At 37.7% G+C, this 27,899-nt stretch overlaps 1 protein-coding gene across 9 annotated transcripts in view; it reads right to left on the bottom strand.

Moving 5' to 3' along the window:
• Window positions 1-27,899, bottom strand: part of TMEM116 (transmembrane protein 116) — a 170,662-nt gene that overhangs the window by 123,547 nt on the left and 19,216 nt on the right. For all 9 annotated transcript variants that reach the window (XM_058691696.1, XM_058691700.1, XM_058691695.1 and 6 more), the window contains one exon: window positions 20,305-20,436. In XM_058691696.1, the coding sequence (XP_058547679.1) occupies window positions 20,305-20,436 (132 nt within the window). The remainder of the gene's footprint in view (window positions 1-20,304; window positions 20,437-27,899) is intronic.

The raw sequence follows: 27,899 nt of genomic DNA, 5'->3' as shown, positions 1-27,899 counted from the left end.
GCATTTCTCTCCATTAAAAGTTCCCTGCACTTCAAGAACTAGTCACAGACTTCTCAAAAGTAACAGCTTAAGTATGCGGGGACATGATTACATTGTCATTATCAAAATGTGACAGCCACCTTGGCTTATGTCCCAAGCAGGAACAAATACAGTCCATTAATTTAGCTTCCATTATCTCTATTAGGAACATGCCTAATTCCAAGATTCACCATATCCAGAGAAGCATAGAAGTATAACTTCCAAACAAGTATTTACACTTTATTTACACTCTTCCTAGTTTAGGTATATTTCATCTATCAAAGGTCATTTTTTACTATAAGCAGTGTTGCCTGGTAACACAACTGATGTTCCATAAGAATAGAGTAGAAAGTTAATCCAAAATCAAATTTGACCCCAGAGACAGAGAAAGGAAATTTTCTTAACACTTTACCCACACCTCTCTAAGCCTCAGTTTCCTCATATATAAAACAAAAATGAAAATTTCTATCTTTACAGAATTACTATAAAAATTACATTAAATAATACATATAAAGTACTTTTTGTAGTCCACAGCACATAGTTTAAGCATTCAAAAAATAGTCATTATTTACAGGAGTTTGCAAAGCCCTACAGTAACATTTAAATAATACTAACAGAGAAGCTATTTTTAAAAATAACAGAAGGCAACAGACATCAGTGAGTCACAAAAATTTGGGATGCAGTCTCAGTGTTACAAAACAGATCAGTGGCAAGAATTTGGGTGACTGATGTAAGAGTTCACATAAAAACAGCCTGCACAGGATCACAGTAAAATGCCAGGTCTCCATCTTTCAGTGGCTAACCATAAAGTCATTATCTAGATTTGCACTGTCCAACAGAAGAGTTACTGTATGCATGTGGCTATTTAGATATAAAGTAATAAATATTAAATATAATTAAAAATATAGGTATACCTCATTTTATTGTGCTTTAGTTTACAGCTCTTTACAAATAATTGCATCTTTTAAAAATTGAAGGTTTGTGGAAACCCTGTGTCAAGCAAGTCTATTGACACCATTTTTCCAATATCATTTGTGTACTTCATGTGTCTCCATTTTATTCTGGTAATTCTCTCACGATTTCAAACTTGTTCATTATTACCATATTTGTTATGGTGATCTATGATTTTTGATGTTACTACTGCAATTGTTTTGGGGCCCCAAAAAACATACCCATATAAGATAGTGAACTTAATTGATAAACTCTGTATGCTGACTGCTGTAGCAACTGGCAATTCCCTGGTCTCTCTCCCTTTCCTTAGTCCTCCCTATTCTCTGAGACATAACAATTTTGAAATTAGGCCTATCAATAACCCTACAATGGCCTCTAAGTGTTCAACTGAAAGAAAGAGTAGTACGTCTCTTACTTTAAACCAAAAGCTAGAAATGATTAAGCTTAGTGAGGAAGGCATGGCGAAAGCCAAGACAGGCCAAAAGCTAGGCCTCTCATACCAATTAGCCAAGTTGTGAATGAAAAGGAAAAAATCTTGAAGGAAATTAGAAGTGCTATACCAGTGAACACACAAATGATAAGAAAGTGAAACAATCTTATTGCTAATACAGAAAGAGTTTCAGTGATCTAGACAGAAGATTAAACCAACCACAACAATGCCGTATGATAAAACCTCATCTGCAGCAAGGCCCTAACTCTCTTCAATTCTATGAAGGCTGAGAGAGGTGAAGAAGCTATAGCAGAAAACTTTAAAGCCAGCAAAAGAAGCCACCTCCAGAACATAAAAGTGCAAGGTGAAACGGTAAGTGCTGATTATGAGCTGTAGCATGTTATCCATAAGATCCAGCTAGGATAATTAATAAAGGTGGCTATACTAAATTACAAATTTTCAATATAGATGAAATAGCCTTATATTGGAAGAAGATGCCATCTAGGACTTTCATAGAGAGAAGAAGTCAATCCCTGGCTTTAAAGCTTCGAAGGACAGGTTAACTTTCTTGTTAAGGGCTAAAGCAGCTGGTGACTTTAAGTTGAAGCCAACACTTACTTATCATTCAGAAAAAATCCTACGACCCTGAAGAATCATGCTAAATCTGCTCTGCTTGTGCTCTAGAAATGGAAAAACAGAGCCTGGATGACAGCACATCTGTTTACAACATGGTTTACTGCATATTTTGGGCCCACTGCTGAGGCTGAGACCTGCTGCTCAGAAAAATAAGACTCCTTTCAAAATATTACTGCTCATTGACAATGTACTGGGTCACTCAAGAGTTCTGATAGGAATGTACGATGAAACTAACACTGTTTTCATGCCTCGTAACACAATATCCATTCTGCAGCCTATGAATCAAGGAGTAACTTAGACTTCTAAGTTTTATTATTTAAGAAATATATTTCATAAAGTTATAGCTGCCACAGTTGGTGACTTCTCTGTCAGATCTGGGCAAAGTACAATGAAACCCTTTGGAAAGGATCCACCATTCTAGATAACATTAAAAACATCTGTGATGCATGGGAAGAGGTCAAAATATCAAGTTAACAGGAGTTTGGAAGAAGCTGATTCCAACCCTCATGTACAGCTTTGAGGTGTTTAAGACTGCAGTGGAGGAAGTACTGCAGATGTGTACTGCAAAAGAACTAGAAGCGGAGCCTGAAGATGTGACGGAATTTCTGGATTCTCATGATCACACTTTAAAGGATGTGTGCTCCAGATTATGGTATAATGACTGGCACATCATAAACGCTCAAAAAATTTTCATCTAATAACTGAGTTCCTTCCAAGGCCATAGATACATGCAAGTTTATCTTTTAGAAAAAATCTGTAGAGGGGCACCTGTATGGCTCAGGCAGCTAAACGTCCAACTTTGGCTCCTCAGGTCATGATCTCGTGGTTCAGGAGTTCGAGCCCCACATCAGGCTCTGTCTGACAGGCTCAGAGTCTGGGGTGTGCTTCGGATTCTGTGTGTGTCTCTCTCTCTCTCTCTGCCCCTCCCCTGCTTGCTCGCTCTCTCTCTCTCTCTCAAAAATAAATAAACAGTAAAAAAAAATTTTTTTTAATCTGTAGAGAAAAATCCCCAGAACTTTCCCACCATTACTAAGGTGAACATGTGAGAGAAGTGGTGGTCTATAGTAGGGAGTAGTATCCTCTAATTACATGGCTCTCCAACATTGGCAGTAAAGTTTGAAACGCGATCTGATTCCCTTGTCTTCTCTCTCCTCTTGTTGCCACTTAAAGAGACTGACAATTCCATGCCAAGGAAACAAGTTTTAAGAAGCAATAGGTATCCATTATATACAATGGAACCATAAAAAAAAAAACGAAATCTTGTCATTTGTAATGACATGGATGGATCTAGAGACTACTATGCTAAGTGAAATAAGTCAGTCAGAGAAAGACAAATACCATATGAGATCAAAACAAAAAGGCAAAGAGGGGGAGAGGGAAAGGGAAAGGAAAGAGAAAGAGAAAGGGAGGGGGGGAAGGAGGGAGAGGGGGGGAAGGAGGGAGAGGGAGAGAGAGAGAGAGAGAAACTAAGAAATAGACTATTTTTTTCAATATATGAAATTTATTGTCAAAATGGTTTCCATACAACACCCAGTGCTCATCCCAAAAGGTGCCCTCCTCAATACCCATCACCCACCCTCCCCCCCTCCCACCCCCCATCAACCCTCAGTTTGTTCTCAGTTTTTAAGAGTCTCTTATGCTTTGGCTCTCTCCTACTCTAACCTCTTTTTTTTTCCTTCCCCTCCCCCATGGGTTTCTGCTAAGTTTCTCAGGATCCACATAAGAGTGAAAACATATGGATGGTATCTGTCTTTCTCTGTATGGCTTATTTCACTTAGCATCACACTCTCCAGTTCTATCCAGGTTGCTACAAAGGGCCATATTTCGTTCTTTCTCATTGCCCTGTAGTACTCCATTGTGTATATAAACCACAATTTCTTTATCCATTCATCCGTTGATGGACATTTAGGCTCTTTCCATAATTTGGCTATTGTTGAGAGTGCTGCTATAAACATTGGGGTACAAGTGCCCCTATGCATCAGTACTCCTGTATCCCTTGGGTAAATTCCTGGCAGTGCTATTGCGGGGGTCATAGGGTAGGTCTATTTTGAATTTTCTGAGGAACCTCCACACTGCTTTCCAGAGCGGCTGCACCAATTTGCATTCCCACCAACAGTACAAGAGGGTTCCTGTTTCTCCACATCCTCTCCAGCATCTATAGTCTCCTGATTTGTTCATTTCGGCCACTCTGACTAGCGTGAGGTGATATCTGAGTGTGGTTTTGATTTGTATTTCCCTGATGAGGAGCGACGTTGAGCATCGTTTCATGTGCCTGTTGGCCATCCGGATGTCTTCTTTAGAGAAGTGTCTATTCATGTTTTCTGCCCATTTCTTCACTGGGTTATTTGTTTTTCGGGTGTGGAGTTTGGTGAGCTCTTTATAGATTTTGGATACCAGCCCTTTGTCCGATATGTCATTTGGAAATATCTTTTCCCATTCCGTTGGTTGCCTTTTAGTTTTGTTGGCTGTTTCCTTTGCTGTGCAGAAGCTTTTTATCATCATAAGGTCCCAGTAATTCATTTTTGCTTTTAATTCCCTTGCCTTTAGGGATGTGTCACGTAAGAGATTGCTACGGCTGACGTCAGAGAGGTCTTTTCCTGCTTTCTCCTCTAGGGTTTTGATGGTTTCCTGTCTCACATTCAGGTCCTTTATCCATTTTGAGTTTATTTTTGTGAATGGTGTGAGAAAGTGGTCTAGTTTCAACCTTCTGCATGTTGCTGTCCAGTTCTCCCAGCACCATTTGTTAAAGAGACTGTCTTTTTTCCATTGGATGTTCTTTCCTGCTTTGTCAAAGATTAGTTGGCCAGAAATAGACTCTTTAAACTATAGAGAATAAACTGATGGTTGGTTACCAGAGGGGAGGGGGTAAAGGGAGGGATGAAGTAAGTGATGAGGATTAAGGAGTGCACTTGTGATGGATGAGCACAGAGTGATGTATGGAAGCGTTGAATCACTATGTTGTATACCTGAAACTAATATAACACTGTATGTTAACTAACTTAAAATAAAAACTCAAAAACAAAAAAAGAAGGAACAGGTAATTTCATTTAAGCCCAGTAGGGGGAACCAGGATGTCGTTATATCTGACAGACTCCTCCACCCTCACACTAGATATGTAAACATTCTAAATCAGACCTTTCTTGGAGCTATCAGATTTAAAAATTTGCTAAAGCCTGAGAGTATTGCTGTTAATAACCTTGACAATTATGACTAATGTTAACATTATTCAATATCAAACAGAGGTGACTATAAATTTATCATTTTAACTACTTTGTATTCTTTGAGAAACTTGTAACTCATCAAATCCATCATCTTTATTCTCCTAAAATCTCAGTGAGGCAAACAGTTATTGAATGACTACCATGGTACCATGTTACCATATCTGTAACAGGAAAGACGACTAATAACCTTCTACTCAATCTTATATTTGTAGAATACTTTATAACTAAAAGAACTTTTACATATATACTGACATTTCATCCGATATTTGTGATGAGAAAACCAAAACTAGTATTTTAATTTCTTTTAATGTTTATTTATTTTTGAAACAGAGAGAGACAGAGTGCGAGCAGGGGAGGAGCAAAGAGAGAGAGGGAGACACAGAATCTGAAACAGGGGCCAAGCCCTGAGCTGTCAGCACAGAGCTTGACACGGGGCTCGAACCTCTGAACCACAAGATCATGACCTGAACCAAAGTCAGATGCTTAACCGACTGAGCCACCCAGGCGTCCCCAAAACTAGTATTTTAACATGACTTATTTATAGTCTGTTAAGTGTCAGAAACAATTTGCTTCTATTATTAAATTAGTAAAACATTAACGTAAGAAATTATTTGCCCAAAAAATCCTGTACACCAGCCGAAACAGATCCAAAAGGTAACTCCAAAGTCTTGGTTTTCAACCAGACCGACTTCCTTCCTTCCTTCCTTCTTTCCTTCTTTCCTTCCTTTATTTCTTTATTAAAGTTTTATTTATTTCCGAAGGAGAGAGAGACAGAGCATGAGCGGAGGAGGGGCAGAGAGAGAGAGACACACACATAGAATCTGAAGCAGGCTCCAGGCTCTGAGCTGTCAGCACAGAGACCAACATGGGGCTCAAACTCACAAACTGCAAGATAATGACCTGAGCTGAAATCGGACACTCAACTGACTGAGATACCCAGGCTGCCCTTATTTATTTTTGTTGAATCCTGAGACTACATGATCTCAATAACTTATTAGTTCACTCTTGTACAAAATGAGGATGCCTAAATCTCAAATGTGGTTTTCTACTTCTTTGTAAAATTGTCTTGAAAATATGGCAGCTCAAGCTTACCACAGAAACAGAAACAGAGTACAATCTAGTATAAAAATACTCTCAGATGGGGCACGTGGGTGGCTCAGTTGGTTGAGCATCTAACTTCGGCTCAGGTCATGATCTAGTGGTCCGTGAGTTCAAGCCCCATATTGGGCTCTGTGCTGACAGCTCAGAGCCTGGAGCCTGCTTTGGATTCTGGGTATCCCTCTCTCTTGGTCCCTCCCCTGCTTGCACTCTGCCTCTCCCTCTCAAAAATAAATATACATTAAAAAAAAATTTTTAATACTCTCAGATGACATTTTTGAACAAACTCATTCTTGCCTCTATGTAGACAGAATCCATTTTCTGAGCAGCAGAAAATAAGATGAGAGAACTCCACTCTAAAGTAGAGTCAAGATGTCCTAAAACACTTAAAACGACTGATAAAGCTACTTCTATTCCATGCAGCTGGGGTACAAGGGATTTTTGCTATTGCTGTTACGAATACTTACCTTGGGGTGCCTGGGTAGCTCAGTCAGCTAACCATCTGTCTGACTTTGGCTCAGGTCATGATCTCACAGCTCGTGAATTCAAGCCCTGCGTCGGGCTCTGTGCTTACAGCTCAGAGCCTGCAGCCTGCTTCAGATTCTGTCTCTGGCTCTCTCTACCCTTCCCCCTGCTCAGGCTGTGTCACTCTCTCCCTAATATAAATAAACATTTAAAAAATTAAAAAAAAAAAAAAAGAATACTTACCCCTAACAAAGGGGATGTGTCATGACACAAATCTGCCCTGTCACAGATCAGACGTGGTGCCATGGCATCAATCAGATGTTGGTTAGTACACCACGGCTAAAAGAGGTAAATGCTAGCCAAAGTGGGCTAGCATCAGAAATCTACCCATGGAGAAGGCCTTAGTGCCTCTAAGCATAGGATTGAATCCAGGGAGGTCAGCTATCAATTAGCAAAAGTTTATTTGAGCTCCTTTTATATTTAAACCAATAAAAGACCCTAAAAATCACAATAATAATGTTATATAAAAGCCCAACCACTGTACAATTTAGGTCTTGGAGTTAGGCAAGCTAAGTCCAAAAGGTCAGAAAAGCAGTGAGAATATATTAACAAGCAAATGCCATGAAGTCTAATCTTAGATAAAAGAATTTGTTTCATAGACTGCTTCCTACCAGACAAATTCAGAAAGTAATAGATTAGTAAGTATGGGGTGGAAACACAAGGACTGCAGGTAAATTCTGTTCTTAAGGAGATAAGGAGATATCCTGTTTTACCTCCAAAGATAATGACAATAAGAACAGTAATATTCTATGGGCAAGAACTTTGCATTTGTTACTTAATTTAATCTTCATGACAACCCTGATAATCCTATCCTTATTCCTATCTTGCATGGGAAAACTAAGACTTAGAAAAGTTAACTTGCTGAGGTGCCTGGGTGGCTCTGTCGGTTAAGCTCAGGTCATGATCTTGAGATTTGTGAGTTCAAGCCCCATATCGGGCTTTGTGCTGACAGCTCAGAGCCTGGAGCCTGTTTTGCATTCTGTGTCTCCCTCTCTCTCTGCCCCTCCCCTGCTCGTGCTCTGTGTCTCTCTCTCTCTCAAAAATAAACAAACATTAAAAAAAATTTTAAAAAGAAAAGAAAAGTTAACTTGCTTAAAAATCACACAGTTAACAGGTACCAGAGCTGGGATTTAAACCCAGATATTTTTGACTCCAAGCTCTATGTTTTAACTCCAAGCCACAAACTTCATGTCATTTGCAATCCAAACTGGTATAAAGTCCCTGACTAGCATATTCTTCTAGGAAATGAAACTTGGTTCATTCACTGAGAAATGATGACTGCTGACCCTTCAACCTGTGTCAAAATAAACACTAGGATAGCCAAGAGTAAATAGGGAAGCAGACTGAGGCAGTGTCTGGCATTGTCATTTTTCCCTTATTTCTCCAAAGCAGTTATCTCTGATAAACTGTACAGATACTCTGTACAGCAATACTCCTAGACCCTTCTGGAAAAAGCATGGAATTTGTTCCTGATCCCAGGATTGATCTGGAGGACAATCATATACAACCAAATTAATCCTTTTGGTAAATATCTAATCATCTGACAGAATTAAAAATTCTCAGCATCTTGGGCTACAGATCAGATTCCATCTTTCAGAGCCAGATGCTGTAGGCTAGACAAAGCCTTCTGATTCCAATGTTGTTCTGGCACTCTGATATCTATCTATTGGCTGGCAGAGTTCACACACACACACACACACACACACACACACACACACAGCACTTGGAAAGTCCCATATCTCAATTTATTAATCAAAGAATGAAATACATTTCTGATGGCCTAATTCTCAAACTCACTTTGCTTCTCAGGTAAGTTCCAAAACAAATGACTAGCTCTTGGTAAATGATTGATTTCTTCTGTTCCAGCTCACTGAAGACACATAAATGTGCCAGAGCTTTACTGAGCCAGTTCTCACCCCTGACCAGCTCTGGGTCTCCTACTCTTTTCATTATCTAAATCAGGCAGGAACTCAGTAACTGCAGGAACATAATCAAGTAATATTATAAGAGATGAATATTGACTCTAGCATGCATTCCACACCCACCCCAGTAGAGAAGGAAAAGCTTAAAACAAAACAAAAAATCTTCGTGTCCTTAAAGCTTTAACATCCTAAACCTGGAAAGGACTTTGAAATCCTATATAGTACAATAATTTCCAAATGCTAGTTTAGAAATTAATGCTGATCTGTGACAAAATAGTCATTGGCCTAAGAAATATTGAGAAAAACATAGGTGATATGATCTTTTCCTATGGCTAAATCTACTAATTTAAAGAGTCCATCCTCTAGTTGGAGATAATATTTTGCCTAGTTTTTTTAGTATGAATTGTTATTTCTTTTATAAAATTAAGTACTAGTAGTTGTTTTAAAGTATTCTTAATTTAGCAAAAATAGAAGGTTAGCAACAGTATGACAACTCACACATCTCTCTTTAGTTTTACTCATCTGTAAAATCCTTAAGTCTAAAGCCACTGAACCACTTATCTCGTCTCTCACCTGACCTTCGTAAAAAGTAGCAAATCCTTTTCACACAGATGAAAATTTTACCACATTTGACGGGGAAACACCAAACTGATCCTAATGATTTATTCCTGCATAATTATCCTTAAGGTTTCTACCCAAACTAAATTTTTTTCCTACTACTGCCCAAGTCCATTTTCTTTCATTCTGCTTCCGTGGAAATAACTACTATGTTCTAAAAATCTTGGCATCAGTTTTCATAAGGATTTTTTCTAAAAGCATCTGCCTGCTCAAAGAATGAAACTGGAAATCTAGATTCAGGAAGTTGTATATCTTATTTATTTAGATCAGGTGACTAATCCTTTCCTTACTATGACTCTTGGAAAATCTAGGACCTCTTCATCTGTTCGTACAAATAAGGAGTGCCCCACCTTCTCCCACTCCCAATTTTTTTTCTCAAGAACCAGCTAGAGGAGAATTTTGAAAAGTAGAGATATTTAACCTGAAGTGGAAGAACTGTGAAAATCAGGGGTAGAAAAGAGAGGTAAACTTTTACTTTTCATTTGTGTACCCTATGTATACAAAAAACATGTATTTTAATTTTTATTAAGGACATGTATTCATTTTATAAATTATAAAAAATTTTAATGTAGAAAAACTAAAAAATGAAAATGTTCCATTTTTAAGGAAAGTCTTAAAAGTCTTAGTCTCCAGGTCCCTAAAAAGTATTAAACTAGGTACCAAGATGCGCTAGTAACATGGAGAGAGAAAGAAAAAAAAGAGTCAAGTTTGGGTTTGTTCTTGTGACATAATAAATACATGTTTGGTATCTGCCCCCCGGTTCCTGACACAGAGCTCCCAAAACCCTTGGAATTTCCTGAGTGATGGCAGTGATAGAAGAAGCATCTTAAACAGAGCTCCTAAATCCCTTGAAATTTCCTGGGTCATAGGAGCATCTTTTGTTCTAATAAGGTGATTCTTAGTGACCTCCTGGATAGCTTTAGGATAGAGACTGGTTGCCAGGGAGATCAAACCATGACTTGAGGCTTACAAGTTTTAGCCCTACCCACCTCCATCCCCTAGGGTGAGGAGAGGGGCTAAAGGTCCAATTAATAATTGATCATGTGAGGGTTGCCTGGGTGGTTCAGTCGGTTAAGCATCCAACTTCAGGTCAGGTCATGATCTCATGGTTGGTAGGATCGAACCCTGCATAAGGCTCTGCGCTGACAGCTCAGAGCCTGGAGCCTACTTCAAATTCTGTGTCTCCCTCTCTCTCTGTCCCTCCGCCACTTGTGCTCTCTCTCTCTCAAAAATAAATAAACAAACATTTAAAAAAATGGTCATGCCTACATGATGAAGCCTCCATAAAAACTACAGGACTCAGCTTCTGGGCTGATGAATATATTCATGTACTAGGATGGTGGCACACCCCAACTCCACGGGGACAGAGCTCTTGCACTCAGGACCCTTTTGGACTTAGTATTTCTTTATCTGGCTGATCTGGCTATTCATCTGTATCCTTAATTATATCCTTTATAATAAACTGGTAAATGTAAGCATTTCACTGAGTTCTGAGCTGTTATAGCAAGTTATCAAACCTGAGGAGGAGGTCATGGGAACTCCCACTGATGGCCAAGTCAAACAGAAGTGTGGGTAATGTGGGGACCCAATACTTACAGTTTGTTTCTGAAGTGGTGGGTAGTCTTGTGGAACTGAGCACTTAACCTATGGGATCTGTGCTAACTTCAGGTGGTGTCAGAATTAAATCATAGGTGGGGCGCCTGGGTGGCTCAGTCGGTTGGGCGGCCGACTTCGGCTCAGGTCATGATCTCGCGGTCCGTGAGTTCGAGCCCCGCGTCGGGCTCTGTGCTGACAGCTCAGAGCCTGGAGCCTGTTTCAGATTCTGTGTCTCCCTCTCTCTGACCCTCCCCCATTCATGCTCTGTCTCTCTCTGTCTCAAAAATAAATAAACGTTAAAAAAAATTAAAAAAAAAAAAAGAATTAAATCATAGGACACCTAGTTGGTGTCTAGGAAGTTGGGGAATTCGCTGGTGTCAGAACAATACATTTGGTGTCAGAGTATTATGAGTAAAGAAACAATTTTCCTTAATCTTTTCAGTAAAATAATAGAATAATCAATTATGACATCTCATTCCCAGCTCTAAAGCAAGAGAAAACAGAAAATAATTCCTACTAACTCAATAAGGGAAAAGGTAAAGGTCGGCCCTGAAGATCTATTTGAAAATGTTCTCATCTTAACTTGTCTAAAAAGAAATTTAGCTTATGGTACCAGACTGAAAGTGATCTCTTCAGGGACTTAGAAACTAACTCTAGGAACCTTTGATTCTATAAAACTGATGCCTGGATGTGCTGTCAAGTTAAAGAGATCAACTGAAATGGATTATCAGAAGATCAATACAGGCTATATTTTAAAATGGCTCTGCATATTTATCTAGGGCTAGTGAAAAACTATATTTAAGCAAGACTTAAAAAGTTTCAGGCTTTGGTATTAGTTTTAAAACGGAGAAATCAGAGACAAGAGTCTTGCTGTATGCTTAGCACCTTAACTCTTAGAAGAGGTGTTGAACTACATAAAATGCAGTTCTAGTTTGGCATTGGCTAAGATCACCTAATCTCTAGTTCAGGGTAATTTCTACAATTTTTATTTTTATTTTTAAAGTTTGTTTATTTTGAGAGGGAAAGAGAGAGAGAGAGAGAGAGACAGACAGACAGACAGACAATGAGCCAGGGAGGGGAAGGAAGAGAAAGAGAGAGAGAGAGAGAGAGAGAGAGAGAGAGAGAGAGAGAGAGAGAGAATATGAATGAATCCTAAGCAGGCTTCATGCTGTCAGCATGGAGCCAGATGTGGGGCTCGAACTCACAAACCATGAGATTATGACCTGAGCTGAAATGAAAAATTGGACACTTAACTGACTGAGCCATCTAGGTGCCCTTAACCTGGTTCTTTTCTTTATTTTGACTGCTTCTACAGTTAGAGCATATTTTCTCTTCTCATAACCTATCTTGGGCCTGTGAGATTTTTTTTTTAAGTTTATTTATTTATTTTGAGAGAGAGAGAGAGGGAACAAGCACAAGCAGGGAAGGGGCAGAAAAGGAAAGACAGAATCCCAAGCACCATCAGCGCGGAGCCCAGTGTGGGGCTCAAACTCACAAACTGTAAGATCTTGACATGAGCTGAGATCAACAGTCAGAGGTTTAATTGACTGCGCCACCCAGGCGCCCCAGGGCCTATGAGCTTTTAATAAATGACTGATTCCGGGGCGCCTGGGTGGCGCAGTCGGTTAAGCGTCCTACTTCAGCCAGGTGGCGATCTCGCGGTCCGTGAGTTCGAGCCCCGCGTCAGGCTCTGGGCTGATGGCTCGGAGCCTGGAGCCTATTTCTGATTCTGTGTCTCCCTCTCTCTCTGCCCCTCCCCCGTTCATGCTCTGTCTCTCTCTGTCCCAAAAATAAATAAAAAACGTTGAAAAAAAAATTAAAAAAATAAATAAATAAAATAAATAAATGACTGATTCCTTCTGTTCCAGTTCAGTGAAATGACATAAAGGTGCTGCAGCTGTATTGAGCCAATTCTCCTTCCTAACCAGCTCTGAGTATCCTGTATCTAGCCAAAACATCTAGAGTATCTTGGCTATTTCCAAACCAATTTTGGGAGAAGGAGGCTCTAATGTATTAACAGATCAGCACAGTCAACCAATCTTGTCAGACAGAAGTTTCAAAAATTTCTCTCCCTAAGAAACTATCCAAAAACAAGATTTTTGAAACCTTTCCAAACTGAGTAATAAATTGAATCTACTTTCAGGACTGGGAAGAAGCAACCACTCTTGATAAGTACTTAGTTTAATGATCTTAATTCCCTTGCTCAAACAGAAAAATTCATAAAACCAGCATACATTCATACAGAACTTTTAATTTTACTTAAATATGTACACCTTATTTAATACTTCAAAAACTTCTATGAAATAGATTCAATTAGCAAAAATGATGGTCATTTTACAGAAACAAAACAAAACAAAGGATACTAACCAAAGGACTTCCTCAAAGTCGTATGGATTCTCAACAGCAAAATGAAGAATCAGGTCTCCTAACTTTGGGTCTACTGGTTTAACCTGGTACCCAAAGTACAGTGTTCCTATGAAAACTTTTGTAAGCTGAAATTGTGTAAAGTGAAGAAATAATTACCATTAATTTATATGGAAAAAATTTTTAGTGTTCCCAGGCACACTTAAGATCTTCCGATACCCTTGCTAATGAACATATCTTGCTAATGGATGTACAAAATAAACTGAGATTAAAGCACAAATGCTCATATACACAGTTCAAAGTTAGGGCAGCTTGATGCTGACCTGCTGAATGCATTCCCAGGGAAAGAGCTTGGTGGTGTCACTCTCTCTGGTTGGAGTACACACAGCCTCTATAATGGCTTGCTGCAAAACAACACTGAATGCTATTTTCATTTTTTGCCTTTTTTCACAAAAGCAAAATTCCTCCTTTGGATTTCCTTTATTTTCTTTTGGTTATCAAAAACAGGTATTCATGTAGATCTTTCGTAAAAGCAAAATGGTTTAACACAAATTTTTGAAAAGTGGGGGATACTTGTATTTCATTCTCTCCTAAAGCTGAATAAAAGGACCAATTGAAATATTTCATCTGAATTGTGGCCCTCAATTTAAAGAAAAGACCCAAGTTAGGGGCACCTGAGTGGCTCAGTGAGTTAAGTGTCCAACTCTTGATTTCAGCTCAGGTCATAATCTCATGGTTCATGAATTCTACCCCCACCTTGGACTCCACACTGACTGACAGTGCAGAGATTTTGGATTTTCTCTCTCCCTCTCTCTCTGCCCTTCCCCTTCTCTCTCTCTCTCTCTCTCTCTCTCTCAAAATAAAATAAACATGGGCTTGAACTCATGAACTGTGAGGTCATGACCCAAGCCAAAATTAAGAATCATCTGATTCATGGGGTGCCTGGCTGGCTCAGTCAGTTGAGCCTTTGACTTTGGTTCAGGTCATGATGATGTGCTGACAGCTTAGAGCCTGGAGTCTGCTTCAGATTCTGTGTCTCCCTCTCTCTCTGTCCTACCCCTGCTCGTGCTCTCTTCTCTCCTCTCTCTCAAAAATAAACATTAAAACAACAGCAAAAAAAGAGTCATCTAACTCTTAACTGACTGAGCCACCCAGATGCCTCCCCCTTTTATTAGAGTCTTTTTTTTATTTTGAGAGAGAGAGAGAGAGAGAGAGAGAGAGAGCGCGCGCGCACACATGCGCGCGCATGGCGGAGGGACACAGAGAGAAGAACAGGAGAGAGAAACCCAAGCCGGCTTCACACCGCCAACGCAGAGCCCCACACGGGCTTCGATCTCATGACTGTGAGATCATGACCTGAACCAAAATCAAGAGTCAGACGCTTAACCAACTGAGCCACCCAGGTGCCTGTATTCCATATTTTTAATAAGTAGAAACATGAAAGATATTTTTTAAAAGACCTAACTTGAGATGCCAAAGATAAAAACTATAATGGATGAAACTTAAAAATATACAGATTAAACACTGCAGAAGAAATGACTAATGAATTTTAAGGCGTAACAGTAGAAAATACCCAAAATGAAAAAAAAGCAAAAAAAGAATCCAAAAATTAAAAAAAACATCAATGAACTGTGGGAAAGCTTTAAGCAGCTGAATACATAGGTAATAGGATGCCTGAAAAGTAATGGAAGTGGTGGGCAAAAGGGAAACAGAAAACATACTTGAAGGTAATGGACAAAAGCTTTCCAAATTTGACAAAGACCATAAACTCACAGATTCAAAACTTAATTAATCCCAGGAAAAAGAAATATGAGGAAAATGATGCCAAGACCCGTAATGATCAAATTGTTCATTTTTAATAGAAAATCTTCACTTGATCTTAGCCAAAAGGCCGAGAAGCGATATTAATAGGAAATCTTAAAAGCAACCAGAGGAAAAAAAAGATGCACAGAGAAACAAAGATAATAATAGTATCATATTTCTTAAAGGAAACAAAGGCAAAACAGACACATTCAAACATAAGCAGGCTCACAACACAAGAAATGTTAAAGAGTTTGCTTCAGGCAGAAGAAAAATGGTATCACACAAAAATCTGAATCTAGACAAAAGAATGAAGAATACTGGAAATAAAAAGCAGAAAAGATTTTTTTCTTACTACTTAAATCTCTAATGATAATTAACTGAGCAAATATAATAATTTATATTATAATTATAATTATGGGCTTTATAATATACATATAAAAAAATACGAGACAATAGCATAAAGGCCAGGAGAGGAGAAATGAAAGTATTCTAGTGTAAGATTCTCACCCAATATGTGAGAAGATATAGCACTTGAAGTTAAACTATGGTAAGTTAAAATGTGTACTATGAACCCTGTAACATAACCACTAAAGTAACACAACAAAAAGTTTTAGCTAATAGGCCAATAAAGGAGATAAAAGGTAATAATAAAATATAGTATATTAATCCAAAAAAGGCAGAAAAAGAAAGAAAAGGGAACAAAGAACAGAAAACAAACAGCAAAATGATAGATTCAAACACAACAGTATAAATCAAATTAAATGTAAGTGGCCTAAAAAACACAAATAAAAGGCAGACACTGTTGAACTGGATAAAATAGTAAGAACTAAATATATGCTGTCTATAAAAAGTGTATGTTAAATAAAAATACATAAATAATTATAATTTACAAGGAAGAAGATACACCATACTAATGATAATTGAAAAGAAAAGTGAAATTTTTATCAGAAAAAAAGTAGATTTCATAGCAAAGAATATTGCCAAGGATAAAGGTCATTTCATCATGACATCTGGTTCATTTAATTAAGAGAGCATAAATCTTAAATTTTTATGCCTCTATAAGAGAACTTCAAAATACATGAAGCAAAAACTAACAGAACTGGAATGAGAAATAGACAAACCCACAATTATTATCAGAAATAGCACTATCACTCAGTAATGAATACAATAAGTAGAAAGAAAATCACTAAGAATTTAGTGGACTCAACAACATTATCAACCAACCTGACATAATCAACATGTATAGAACATTGCACTGAACAGTAGAATACATCCTAAAATCCGTATGTAAACTCCAGGGGCCCTGAGATTGTTTTAGCTAAAACAATCGTTAACATTTTTTTCTTTGAAAAAAAAAAATTTTTAATGTTTATTTATTTTTGAGATAGAGAGAGAGCATGAACAGGGGAGGGTGAGAGAGAAAGGGAGACACAGAATCTGAACCAGACTCCAGGCTCTGAGCTGTCAGCTCAGAGCCTGATGCGGGGCTCAAACTCACGGACCATGAGATCATGACCTGAGCCGAAGTCAGACGCTCAACCGACTGAGCCACCCAGGCACCCCTTTTTTTTCTTTGAGAGAGAGAGAGAGCGTATGTGTGCGTGTGAGTGGGGGAGAGGAAGAGGGAGAGAGAGAATTTTGAGCAGCCTCCATGACCAGCCTCATGACTATGAGATCATGACCTGAGCTGAAATAAAGAATCGGACACTTAACTAAGTCACCCAAGAACCCCAAGAACAAAGTTGGTAGACTGACACTTCCTAATTTCAAAACTTAGTATAAAGTGACAGTAATCAGAACAATGTGGTACTGGCTTAAAGAAAAACATATAGGGGTGCCTGGGTGGCTCAGTCAGTTAAGCATCCAACTCTTGGTTTTGGCTCAGCTCATGATCTCATGGCTTTGTGAGTTCAAGCCCCACACTGGGCTCTGTGCCAACAGTGTCAGCACTGAATCCTGCTTGGGATTCTTTCTCTCCCTCTCTCTATCCCTCCCCAACTCATGCTCTGTCTCTCTCAAAATAAATAAACTTAAAAAAAAAAAAAAGACATACAGAATTAATGAATCTGAATAGAGAGCCTGGAATAAACTGTCACGTGTAAGTCAAAAGATTTTAAAGCAGAGTGGCAAGATGATTTAATGTGGAAAGGACAGTCATTTCCACATGCACACGAATGAAGACGTACCCTCATCTTACCATATACGAAGATGTATTCAAAATAGATCAAAGACCTAAACCTAAGAGGTAAAACTATAAAACTCCCAGAAGAAGACATAGGGCAAAAGCTTCCTAACGCTGGACTTGGTAATGATTTCTTGAATAAAACATCAAAAGCACAGGAACCAAAGAAATAATAAATTGGATTACATCAAAATTAAACTTTTCTGCACATGAAAAGATACAATCTACAGAGTGAAAAGGCAACCTATGAGAGAATGGGAGAAAATATTTGCAAATCATACATTTGATAAAGAGTTAATACTCATTATATATAAAGAACTCCTATAATTCAACAAAAAAAACCCCATTTTAAAAATGGACACAGAACTTAAACAGACATTTCTCCAAAGAAGATATATAAATGGCCAATAAGCACATGACAAGATATTTAACATCATTAATATCACTAATCTTTAAATACACACCAAAACCAAAATGATATGCCACTTTACTCTCATTAGGATGGCTATTAAAGAAAGAAAGAAAGAAAGACCAGAAAACCGGTGTTAATGTGGATGTGGAGAAATTAGGACAGTTATGCAGTGGAACTATAAAATGATGACACCATAATACAGTGGTTCTTCAAAAAATTAAACATAGAATTATCATTTGATCCAGCAATTCTACTTCACATACTCAAAAGAACTAAGAGCAAAGACTGAAACATGTATTTGTATACCCATGTTCACAGGAACATTACGTAGAATAGCCAAAAGATGGAAGCAACTCAAGGTTCCACTGATGGATGAATAAATAAAAAAAATGTGGTACATTCATGCAACAGCATATTATTCAGCCTTACAAAGTAATGGAATTCTGACACATGCTACAACATGGATGAACACTGAAGACATTAGGCTAAGTGACATAAGCTAGACACAAAAGGACAAATATTGTATGATTTCACTGATATGAGGTAACTAGAATGGTCGAATTACTAGAGAAAGTAAAATGGTTGGGGCTTGGTGAGAGAAGTGGAATCACTAGACAGAGTTCGGAATGACGAAAATTTCAGGAGATGGATGGAGGTGATATTACGCAACAATGTGAATGTACCACTGAACTGTACATTTTTAAATGTTCAGGATGGTAAATTTTATGCTGTGTTTTTTACCACAATTTTTTAAAAAATTAATGATCAAAATGGTAAGTTTTATGTTATGCATATTTTATCACAATAGCTAGTGTGTTTTAGCCCTCTACAGCCCATCCCTCCCATTGATTACAAACAAAAACTCTGGGAAAATTATAAAAATCAACTTCTGGAAGACTGTGAAAAGTAAACAAAATCAAACATGGGAGTCATACATGGAGAAGTAAACTTCACAAAAGTGAGCTTTCCAAATTTTTTTTCTCTCGCTTTCTTATAGCTTTTCCTCAAGTGGGCACCCCAATCATGATGCTTCTCAATGAAGAAACCTAAAACTCTAATAGAAACCTATCTTTTAGGCCACGAGAGAAGGTCCCCCTTCAGGCAGGAAAGTGTGGGGGGAATCCCAAAAGTGACAGAGCCAGAAAAGCAGATGTCCTAATTCTGTGTATTATGCCATATAAGTCTCAACCTAACCCCTACAGTGTGCATGCACATGACAGCCCAAAACCAGCATAAAGTTTACAGAACTAGACTAAGATTTGAACCTCAAGAGCCTATGCTAAATAGCATTCACAATGTCCAAGATGAAATCCTAAATTACTTGACATACGAGAAATTTGTCACCCATTATCATGGGAGAAGACAATCAATAAACACCAACTCAGAAATGAGCCAGATACTGGAAATACCCAGCAAGTATTTTAAAAAGCAACTATTATTATTATTCGTATGCTCCATGAGGTAAAGGAAAATACACTTGAAATGATTTTGGGGGATGATGGAAATAGAAATGTTTGTTATCTTGATTATGGTAATGAATTGACAGGGGTATACATAAAAAAGATCAAATTGTACACTTTAAATGTATGTTGTTCAGAAGCAGCTGGGTGGCTCAGTTGTTTGAGTGGCTGACTCCTGATTTCGGCTCAGGTCATGAATTCTATGCAGATTTTTTTTACTTCAAAAACTGTATCATTTCCTTATCTGAGGAAACAATACAATGTTACTCTATTTATGATGTATTAGGAGGATTGAATAAAGTATGTTTCTATGACACTGAAATTCATATGAGATAGTTAACATATATATTAGTACCTGGATTTCATACCACCAATTACATGTTATTTCCTACTAAATTGAAAGAAATTTTCCCTCTAGTTACAAATCCTAAAGGGAATACCTAGCAATGAGTACAGACTTTTTAACCTCTACTTTTTCATATAAGCAAGTCTGAGAAATACAGAAGAAACATTATATATACAGATGGCACTGCGTGGGTTAATCCACTGATAAAATCTGTGAAAGATCTATAACCCAAACATCATGATCTGTAATATTCCCCAAAGCCAATGTTTACTCTATTCCTTTAATAAAAAAAACATGCATTAATCTCAAAAGATGCTGTTAAAGAATGTTTCATTACATGGAAATACATTCACAATATGTTGGATATGTTGGATAACAAAAGCAAATTACAGAAAGTATTAATGTCTTCTTTTGTTTTAAAATGCATATACCTACAGAGAAAAAGATTGGAAAGAAAATATTAAATATTTAATATTAAAATATTAAAATATTAAAGAGTGATTATGTCTCGGTGATTTTAATTATCTTTTTGCTTCTCTGAGTTTTCCACATTTTCTATAAGTAGTGTTTTTTTTTTTTTAATACGGGAAACAATAAGAGCTATTGTTTCAAAGTCTAACAAACAGAGGGGTCCTACTTCCCAAGATGGACTATCTTTGCTTTTTATTTAGGTATGAGTATTCTTGTCTTACAAGATACAGTCACAGTGTAGTACCACTCACCTGTCCAACTGCTTGCAAGTTATAGCAAACAATGTCCTTACTGGCTGCTGAAGTTCCATAGAGAAGTGCCTCAATGAGCCGGCATATCCCCAGGAGGAGGTCAGAAAAGCTCATATAAAAGAGTGGCCTTATCTGTCAAAGCAACAAGAGCTTCATTTCATAAATGATGTAGCCAAGAGCATGTAACAATCAATTATTTTTGTGTTACACCTTTCTAGTAGAAACGTGGGCATCATTTATCTGGGGCCTCTGCCCATTGGCTGACTGTGGAGAGTGTAAAGGAATACTCCAGGTAGGAGGGAATCTGTAATTGCAACTATCCCAAATGCCCTGGAATCAGAGTACTCATGGATAGATTAGCATGGGAACTTCTTCCTCACAAGGAATACATATTCCTTCCTCAGATTTAGGGTCAAAGGAAAGAACGGACAGATGAAAAATTTTGCAGTGGAGACACACCACAATTAGAGAATTAAAAGTGCTCCAGTTGCATAGCCAACATCTTCTAACAATAGGAAATGAGATCATCAGCTGAGTGTTTAGGGATATTGTTGAGGACTTAAAGAACATAAAAACAGGGTTTTTTAAATCTTAAGTTTAATTTACATTTGTCTTATTCTTTACTGAAAAATTATAAGATATTTAAAGTATGCAGTGTGATTTTTGTTCATATATGTGTACATTGTGAAAGCATTTCCCCAAGTTAACATCTCCATCACCACACATATTTCCTTTTTTTTTTTTTTTTTTTTGGTGAGAACATTTAAGTTCTATTCTCTTAGCAAATTTCAATTATGTAACAACGATAGTCACCACACTACACATTAGATCCTCAGGCCTTATTCACCTTATTTCATCAATGAAAACTCAGAGTGGAAAAAAATACCAGTATGAATTGTGTATACTGTCTCTCAATTTCTGTCCCCCTCAGTGAAGTCTGTCTTTGTCACTTTTTTTTTAATGTTTTATCTATTTATTTTTGAGAAAGAGAGAGAGAACATACATGGAGAGGGGCAGAGAGAAAGAGGAAGACACAGAATCTGAAGCAGGCTACAGGCTCTGAGCTGTCAGTGCAGAGCCTGATGTGGGGCTCAAACTCAGGAACTGCGAGATCCTGACCTGAGCTGAAGTTGGATGCTCAACCGACTGAGCCACCCAGGTGCCCCTCTTTGTCACTTTCTAGTATCCTTTCCCTTTTCACCTCCCTACTCCCACTTTTCTAAAAAAACATTTGGTTCTCCTACAGATAAAATTGTAAAATGTTCATTGAGAGACACCAAAGAAGATCTACAACAGTGAAGAAATATACCATGCTCATGGATTTTAAGATGGAAAATTACAAAAATGTTGGTTCTCCCTAAATTGATATACAGATTAAATGCAATCTCAGTTGTACCTCAACATATCTTCTCATGGAACTTGACAAGTTGGTTCTACATCTGATACAGAAATACAAACTATCAAGATAACTATGACATTCTTGACGAAAAAGGAGAAAGACAACTTGTCCTACACGTCAAAATTTAATATAAATCTAGAGTGCAGATACTGTGGCACTAGCACAAGGATAGACAGACAAATGGAACAGAATACAGAGCTCAAACAAATGTAAGCATATATGCAGATTTTTGACACATGATGGAGATAGCTTTTTTAAAAAACACTTTTATATCATTATTATTATTATTATTATTATTATTATTATTATTATTTTAGTAATCTCTACACCCAATGGTGTAGAGACTTGAACTCATAACCCTGAGATCAAGAGTCACAAAGTCTACCAACTGAGCCAGCCATACACCCCATGAGATGGTTTTTGGATCAATGGAGAAAGGATAGTGTTTTCAAAATATGATGTTGGAACAACTGGGAATCTATATAGATAAAAATAAAACTGGACCCCTACTTTCTTTTTTTTTAATGTATTTATTCTTGAGAAAGAGACAGAGTGAGCACGTGAGCAGGGGAGGGGCAGAGAGAGAAAAGGAAAGAGAGAATCCCAAGCAGGCTCCACATTGACAGCATAGAGCCCGACATAGGGCTTGAACTCATGAACCATGAGATCATGACCTAAGCTGAAATCAAGAGTTGGACACTTAACTGACTGAGCCACCCAGGTGCCCCAAACCCCCACTTTCTATCTCACATACTCAAAAAGTAAGTTCCAACTGGATTAAACACCTAAATATGAAAGGCAAAAACCATAAAAAAAATTTTTTTAGATAATAGAGGAGAATGTCTTTAATTTCTGGCCAGACAGTTTTCCTACACAAAACAAAAAGGCTCTAAAGGATAAAAATCCAACCGGCTAAAAAGAAAAATGTATTGGGGCGCCTGGGTGCCTCAGTTGGTTGAGTGTCCAACTTCGGCTCAGGTCATGATCTCACGGTCCGTGGGTTCGAGCCCCGCGTCGGGCTCTGTGCTGACAGCTCAGAGCCTGGAGCCTGTTTCAGATTCTGTGTCTCCCTCTTTCTCTGACCCTCCCCTGTTCATGCTCTCTCTCTGTCTCAAAAATAAATAAATGTTAAAAAAAATTATAAAAAAATTTAAAAAAAGAAAAATGTATCAAAGGACACTATAAAGAAAGTAAAAAGAGGGGCGCCTAGTGTGGAGCCTACTTAAGAAAAAGAAAGTGAAAAGACATGACACAAAATGGGAGAAAATATTTGCAACACATAAAACTGACAAAGGACCAGTATCAAAACAATATGAAAAACAAAAACAAAACAAAACAAAACCTCTTAGAAAGCAATAAAAAATATATACATAGAAAAAAATGGGCAAAAGATTTGGACAGGTGCTTAACAGGAAGTCTGAATGGCCATAAATATATGAAAATATGCCTAACCTCATTAGTAATCAAGGAAATGAAAATTAAATTCACAGTAAGAAAAAAATTATATATTCATGGCAAAAATCTTTTAGGTCTGACAATATTAAGTATTAATGGAAACATGAAGCAACCGGGTAAAGACCCTTCTAGCAGAACCATTTGGAAAAAGTTTGGTTTATCTAGGAGACATGCATCTCCTATAACAATTCCATTATTAGGTAAATACACTAGAGAAATGTGTGCATGTATGCACCAGAAGACATATACAAGATTGTTTATAGCAACCTAGATACATAAATTGTGGTAAATTCATAATACAAAACGCTAAACACCAATGAAAATGAAATGAACCAGAACTATACATAACATGGGTAAATCTCACAAATAATACTGACAAAAAACAGCAAATCACAAAACAATATATATATTAAAAAACATACACAGTATTAATCCATTTATAAGAAGTTCAAAAACAAGCTGAACTAAATTGTTTAGAAATACATACATTACTGACAAAACTGTAAGTAAAAACAAAGAAATTAAGATCCCAAAAGTCTGGATAGTGGTTACCTCCAGAGGTGAGGAAGAAAATTATAACCAGTAAGGTGCACAGGTTTGTTTTGGGGTATAGGCAATTTCTATTTCTTCTCCTTAGTGGTTATAATCATTCTTTAAACAATACATACATGTTTTATGCATTCTAATTTACATCTGATATATATCAAAATAAAAAGTAAATTAAAAATTTTTTAAAGTTATCATCATATACTACGCAATATAAAAACCAATCTCAGCTGTACAAAAGGGAATTTTTCTCATAACCCTCTTCCAAACGAGAGGAAAGCTATGATACCAATACACTGGAAAGAGAGGTAAATGGTCAAGTTGCTTTGGCAAACAGAAACAAAAACAAGTGAAATAACATTTTAAATTATATTTAATAAATATCAGATGTGATTATTATTTTAACCATATATAGCCTTTGCTCTGGGTAAGCCTGCTAAAATTGTATCCAGATGGCACATTCATAGATTCCACTGGCCCATGACCTCCCACAAGTTTATAACTGTTAATGGGTAAAAAATTAAAACTGAACACAAAATAAACTCTGGAAGAGAAAAGCAGCCAACAGGCTTTTGTGAGCAAGAATGTAATTTTATTTATGGTTATTGATGCAATAAATAGCCTTATATAGAGAGAACTGTTTGCCATTAAAGCATACCTCAAGTCTTTGGCAGGGAAATGGATAAAAAGAGGTTTATGTATTTTCACTCATGATTACAAAACCATGAGTTCTAGTAACAGGAGATAAAATCAGTCACAAACAACAAAAATTAACTGAGTACCCATTGTTGAAATCAAGAAAAATTTCACCCTGCCTGTGTTTCATGTCAAAGGTAATACAAAGAAAAGTACGGTGTAACCCATGGTTTAAGGAAAAGTACAATCAGCACAATGTGTGGTAATACAGAAGACACAAAAAAGCATAAGACATAGTCCTAAATATGAAAGCAAAAACTCTTTTAAGAAAACATGCCTAATTTGAACCTAATTAAATCAAGAGCAGGATAAGAGGTGAAGAGGGGAGGAAATGCTCTGTATGAAAGGCTTTCCCTGGTGAGATCAAAGACTTAAAACAGTTCTTATTAACGCTCTTCTAAAACTGCTTCCCAATATTTCTATTCAAGTGAAATCAACAGAATATCAAAATATTCCTTAGGGGTGCCTGGGTGCCTGGGTGGCTCAGTCAGTTAACCGTCTGAGTCTAGATTTTGGCTTGGGTCATGATCTCATGGTTAGCGAATTCGAGGCCTGCATTGGGCTCCTCACTGGGCCTGTGTGGACGCCTAACCAACTGAGCCACCCTGGAGGCCCCTGAGTGTTTTTTAACATTGGCTGGCCTGGGCCACTTTCTTCTCTCTTCAGGTTGCCTCTCTGAGTCACTGTTTTATCAGCTAGTTCCCTCAAAGATTCCCCATGGATTTTTCCAGTTTACTATATTTGTTTTTAACTTAATAGACTATCTGTGTCTTTTTCATATTAGCCTTTCATTTTATGCTGTTAAAAATGTTCTTTGGTAAAGAATAAAGGAATACAGTGGAAGATGACTAACATTCTTTTTTTTTTTTTTTTTTTTTTTTTAAATTTTTTTTTTTTTCAACATTTTTTATTTATTTTTGGGACAGAGAGAGACAGAGCATGAACGGGGGAGGGGCAGAGAGAGAGGGAGACACAGAATCGGAAACAGGCTCCAGGCTCCGAGCCATCGGCCCAGAGCCTGACGCGGGGCTCGAACTCACGGACCGCGAGATCGTGACCTGGCTGAAGTCGGACGCTTAACCGACTGCGCCACCCAGGCGCCCCGATGACTAACATTCTTAACCTGGAAAAACTGGAATGTTTCCTACACCAAGAAAACAGAATGTGTGGGAACCAGTGAACTAGTGATTGCTAAAGTCCTTTAGACTCAGGTTGTGTGAAAGGTATAAGAACTAAAGCCAGAGAAACTAAAGGTCACATCCTAGGCCAAACTACAGGTCATATCTTTATAAAGCTCCAACCCACTATCATGTGAGAGGTCACCTTTAGAGCAGTGGTTCTCAGCCAGGAGCTATTGTGCCTCCTCCAGGAGACATCTGGCAATATTTGAAGATATTTTGGTTTTTACAATCCCAGGGGTGGGGGAGGAGATTAGCTTCTAGCTAGTGGGTAAAGTTTGGTAAACATCCTAATTTGCAGAACAACCTCCCATAAAAAATATTCATCCAGCCAAACAGATCAATAATGCAGAGACTGAGAATCTCTGTTTAGCTCTCTCTACTATGTAACTAATACGTTATTGATTTAAACACATATCAATTCAAATTTCAGCAAAGGAGACAAACATTAGGGAAATCTGAATCATGGGAAGATGTGTGGCCTAAAATTACTTTGGCAGGCAATGACAATATAGTATCAAGACTTCCATTTTCTAGTTTTACTTACAGAGTCACATTCTACATCTGAAATTTAAAACTCTACCTTCATTAGGTATCATACTTGAGTGGTTTAAAAAGTATATATGGGGAAAGGCTTTGGAAGAAGGCAATCCTGTACTCAAATTCTGGCTTTAACAACTTCCTGGCTATAAGACCTTAGGAAAGTCCCTCAACCTTACTAGGATTCCATTTCCTCACTATAAAATCAGATTAATAATATGTACGTCACAAAGTTGTTTTAAGGATTGAATGGAAAATGTATTTAAAATTGCATATCTGTCTAGAATATAATAAATAATAAACATAATGTTTACTTTGAAGGGGGACTGTAGTTAAGAGTTGGGCTTCTGAGGGGCACCTGGGTGGCTCAGTTGGTTAAGCATCCAACTTTGGCTCAGGTCATGATATCATGGTTCACGAGTTCAAACCCTGCATTGGGCTTGCAGTCCTCTTTGGATTCTCTGTCCCCCTCTCTCTGTGCCCCTCCCCCACTCATGCTCTCTCAAAAATAAACAAACATTTAAAAAAAAAGTTGGGACTTTTGAAAATCTCTGTTCTGCTACTTACTGTGAAACATGAACAAATTATTTCATAACTTTGAGCCTCAATTCCTTCATCGGTAAAATGGAGCTATTACCATTATTCTCATGGGAGAGTGGTAAGGGCCAATAAGATAAAGTTTGTGAAGCACCCAGCTTAGAACTCAGAAAGTGTTCAACATACAAAGCTATTTTGATTATTAAAGTGTACCAATAAAACCTGACATTTTCCACATAAAAAAGCTCTCCCATATATGTCCTGAACTACATTTTGTCTAATTTTCTGCCATTTGGCCTGGGTAGAGAAACAGTATTCACATTTCTCTTAAAATCTTTTTTTTTTTTAACGTTTATTTTCATTTTTGAGACAGAGAAAGACAGAGCATGAATGGGGGAGGGTCAGAGAGAGAGGGAGACAGAATCTGAAATAGGCTCCAGGCTCTGAGCTGTCAGCACAGAGTCCGACACGGGGCTCGAACTCACAAACCGTGAGATCATGACCTGAGCTGAAGTCGGACGCTCAACCGACTGAGCCACCCAGGCGCCCCTCTTAAAATCTTTTTGTAGCTAGGAAATACATCACTCTTCCTAGTCCTCTCTCAATCAGGAAGGTTTTTTGTTTGTCAGTTGTACCTCAATAACAGGAAGATTTTTTACTTGATCTTTTTGGTATAAATAATTTTACATAAGATGTATCGTAATTTCCTAGAAGGCCTGAACAGCAAAACTAGTATCTTTTGTACAACAAAGTCTCTGAACTATTTCCTAGCTCCATTAACAATTTTACCAAGATATCAATACCAGAAAACTCACCTCTTGGCAGGACCCTACTGTGCTTAGAGTTAATACAGGCTTCAAACAGCACTCTGTTTCCTTAACTTTAATAATCAATGCACAGCAAAGAAAAAAAATGCACATTTAGTAGGCAATCTCTCCACAGTCAGTTACAGTTAAAAACAATTACTTAGAAGAAAAGGGAAAACTACTGACTGTGCCTAAAATATCAATGGGTGGCTCAGGCGGTTGAGCGTCTAACTCCTGATTTTGGCTCAGGTCATGATCTCACAGTTTGTGAATTTGGGGGCTGTGTTCATGCTGACAGTGCAGAACCTGCTTGGAATTCTCTCTTTCTCTCCCTCTCTCTCTGCCCTTCCCCAACTTGCACATGCAGAGGGCTCTCTCTCTCTCTCTCAAAATAAATAAATAAAACTTTTTAAAAAAGTAAAATATCTCAATGTATCA

The sequence above is a fragment of the Neofelis nebulosa genome, chromosome 11, assembly GCF_028018385.1.
Source record: "Neofelis nebulosa isolate mNeoNeb1 chromosome 11, mNeoNeb1.pri, whole genome shotgun sequence".
NCBI lineage: Eukaryota > Metazoa > Chordata > Mammalia > Carnivora > Felidae > Neofelis > Neofelis nebulosa.
The sequence above is the reverse complement of the archived record's forward strand: the minus strand, read 5'-3'. Positions and strand labels throughout refer to the sequence as shown.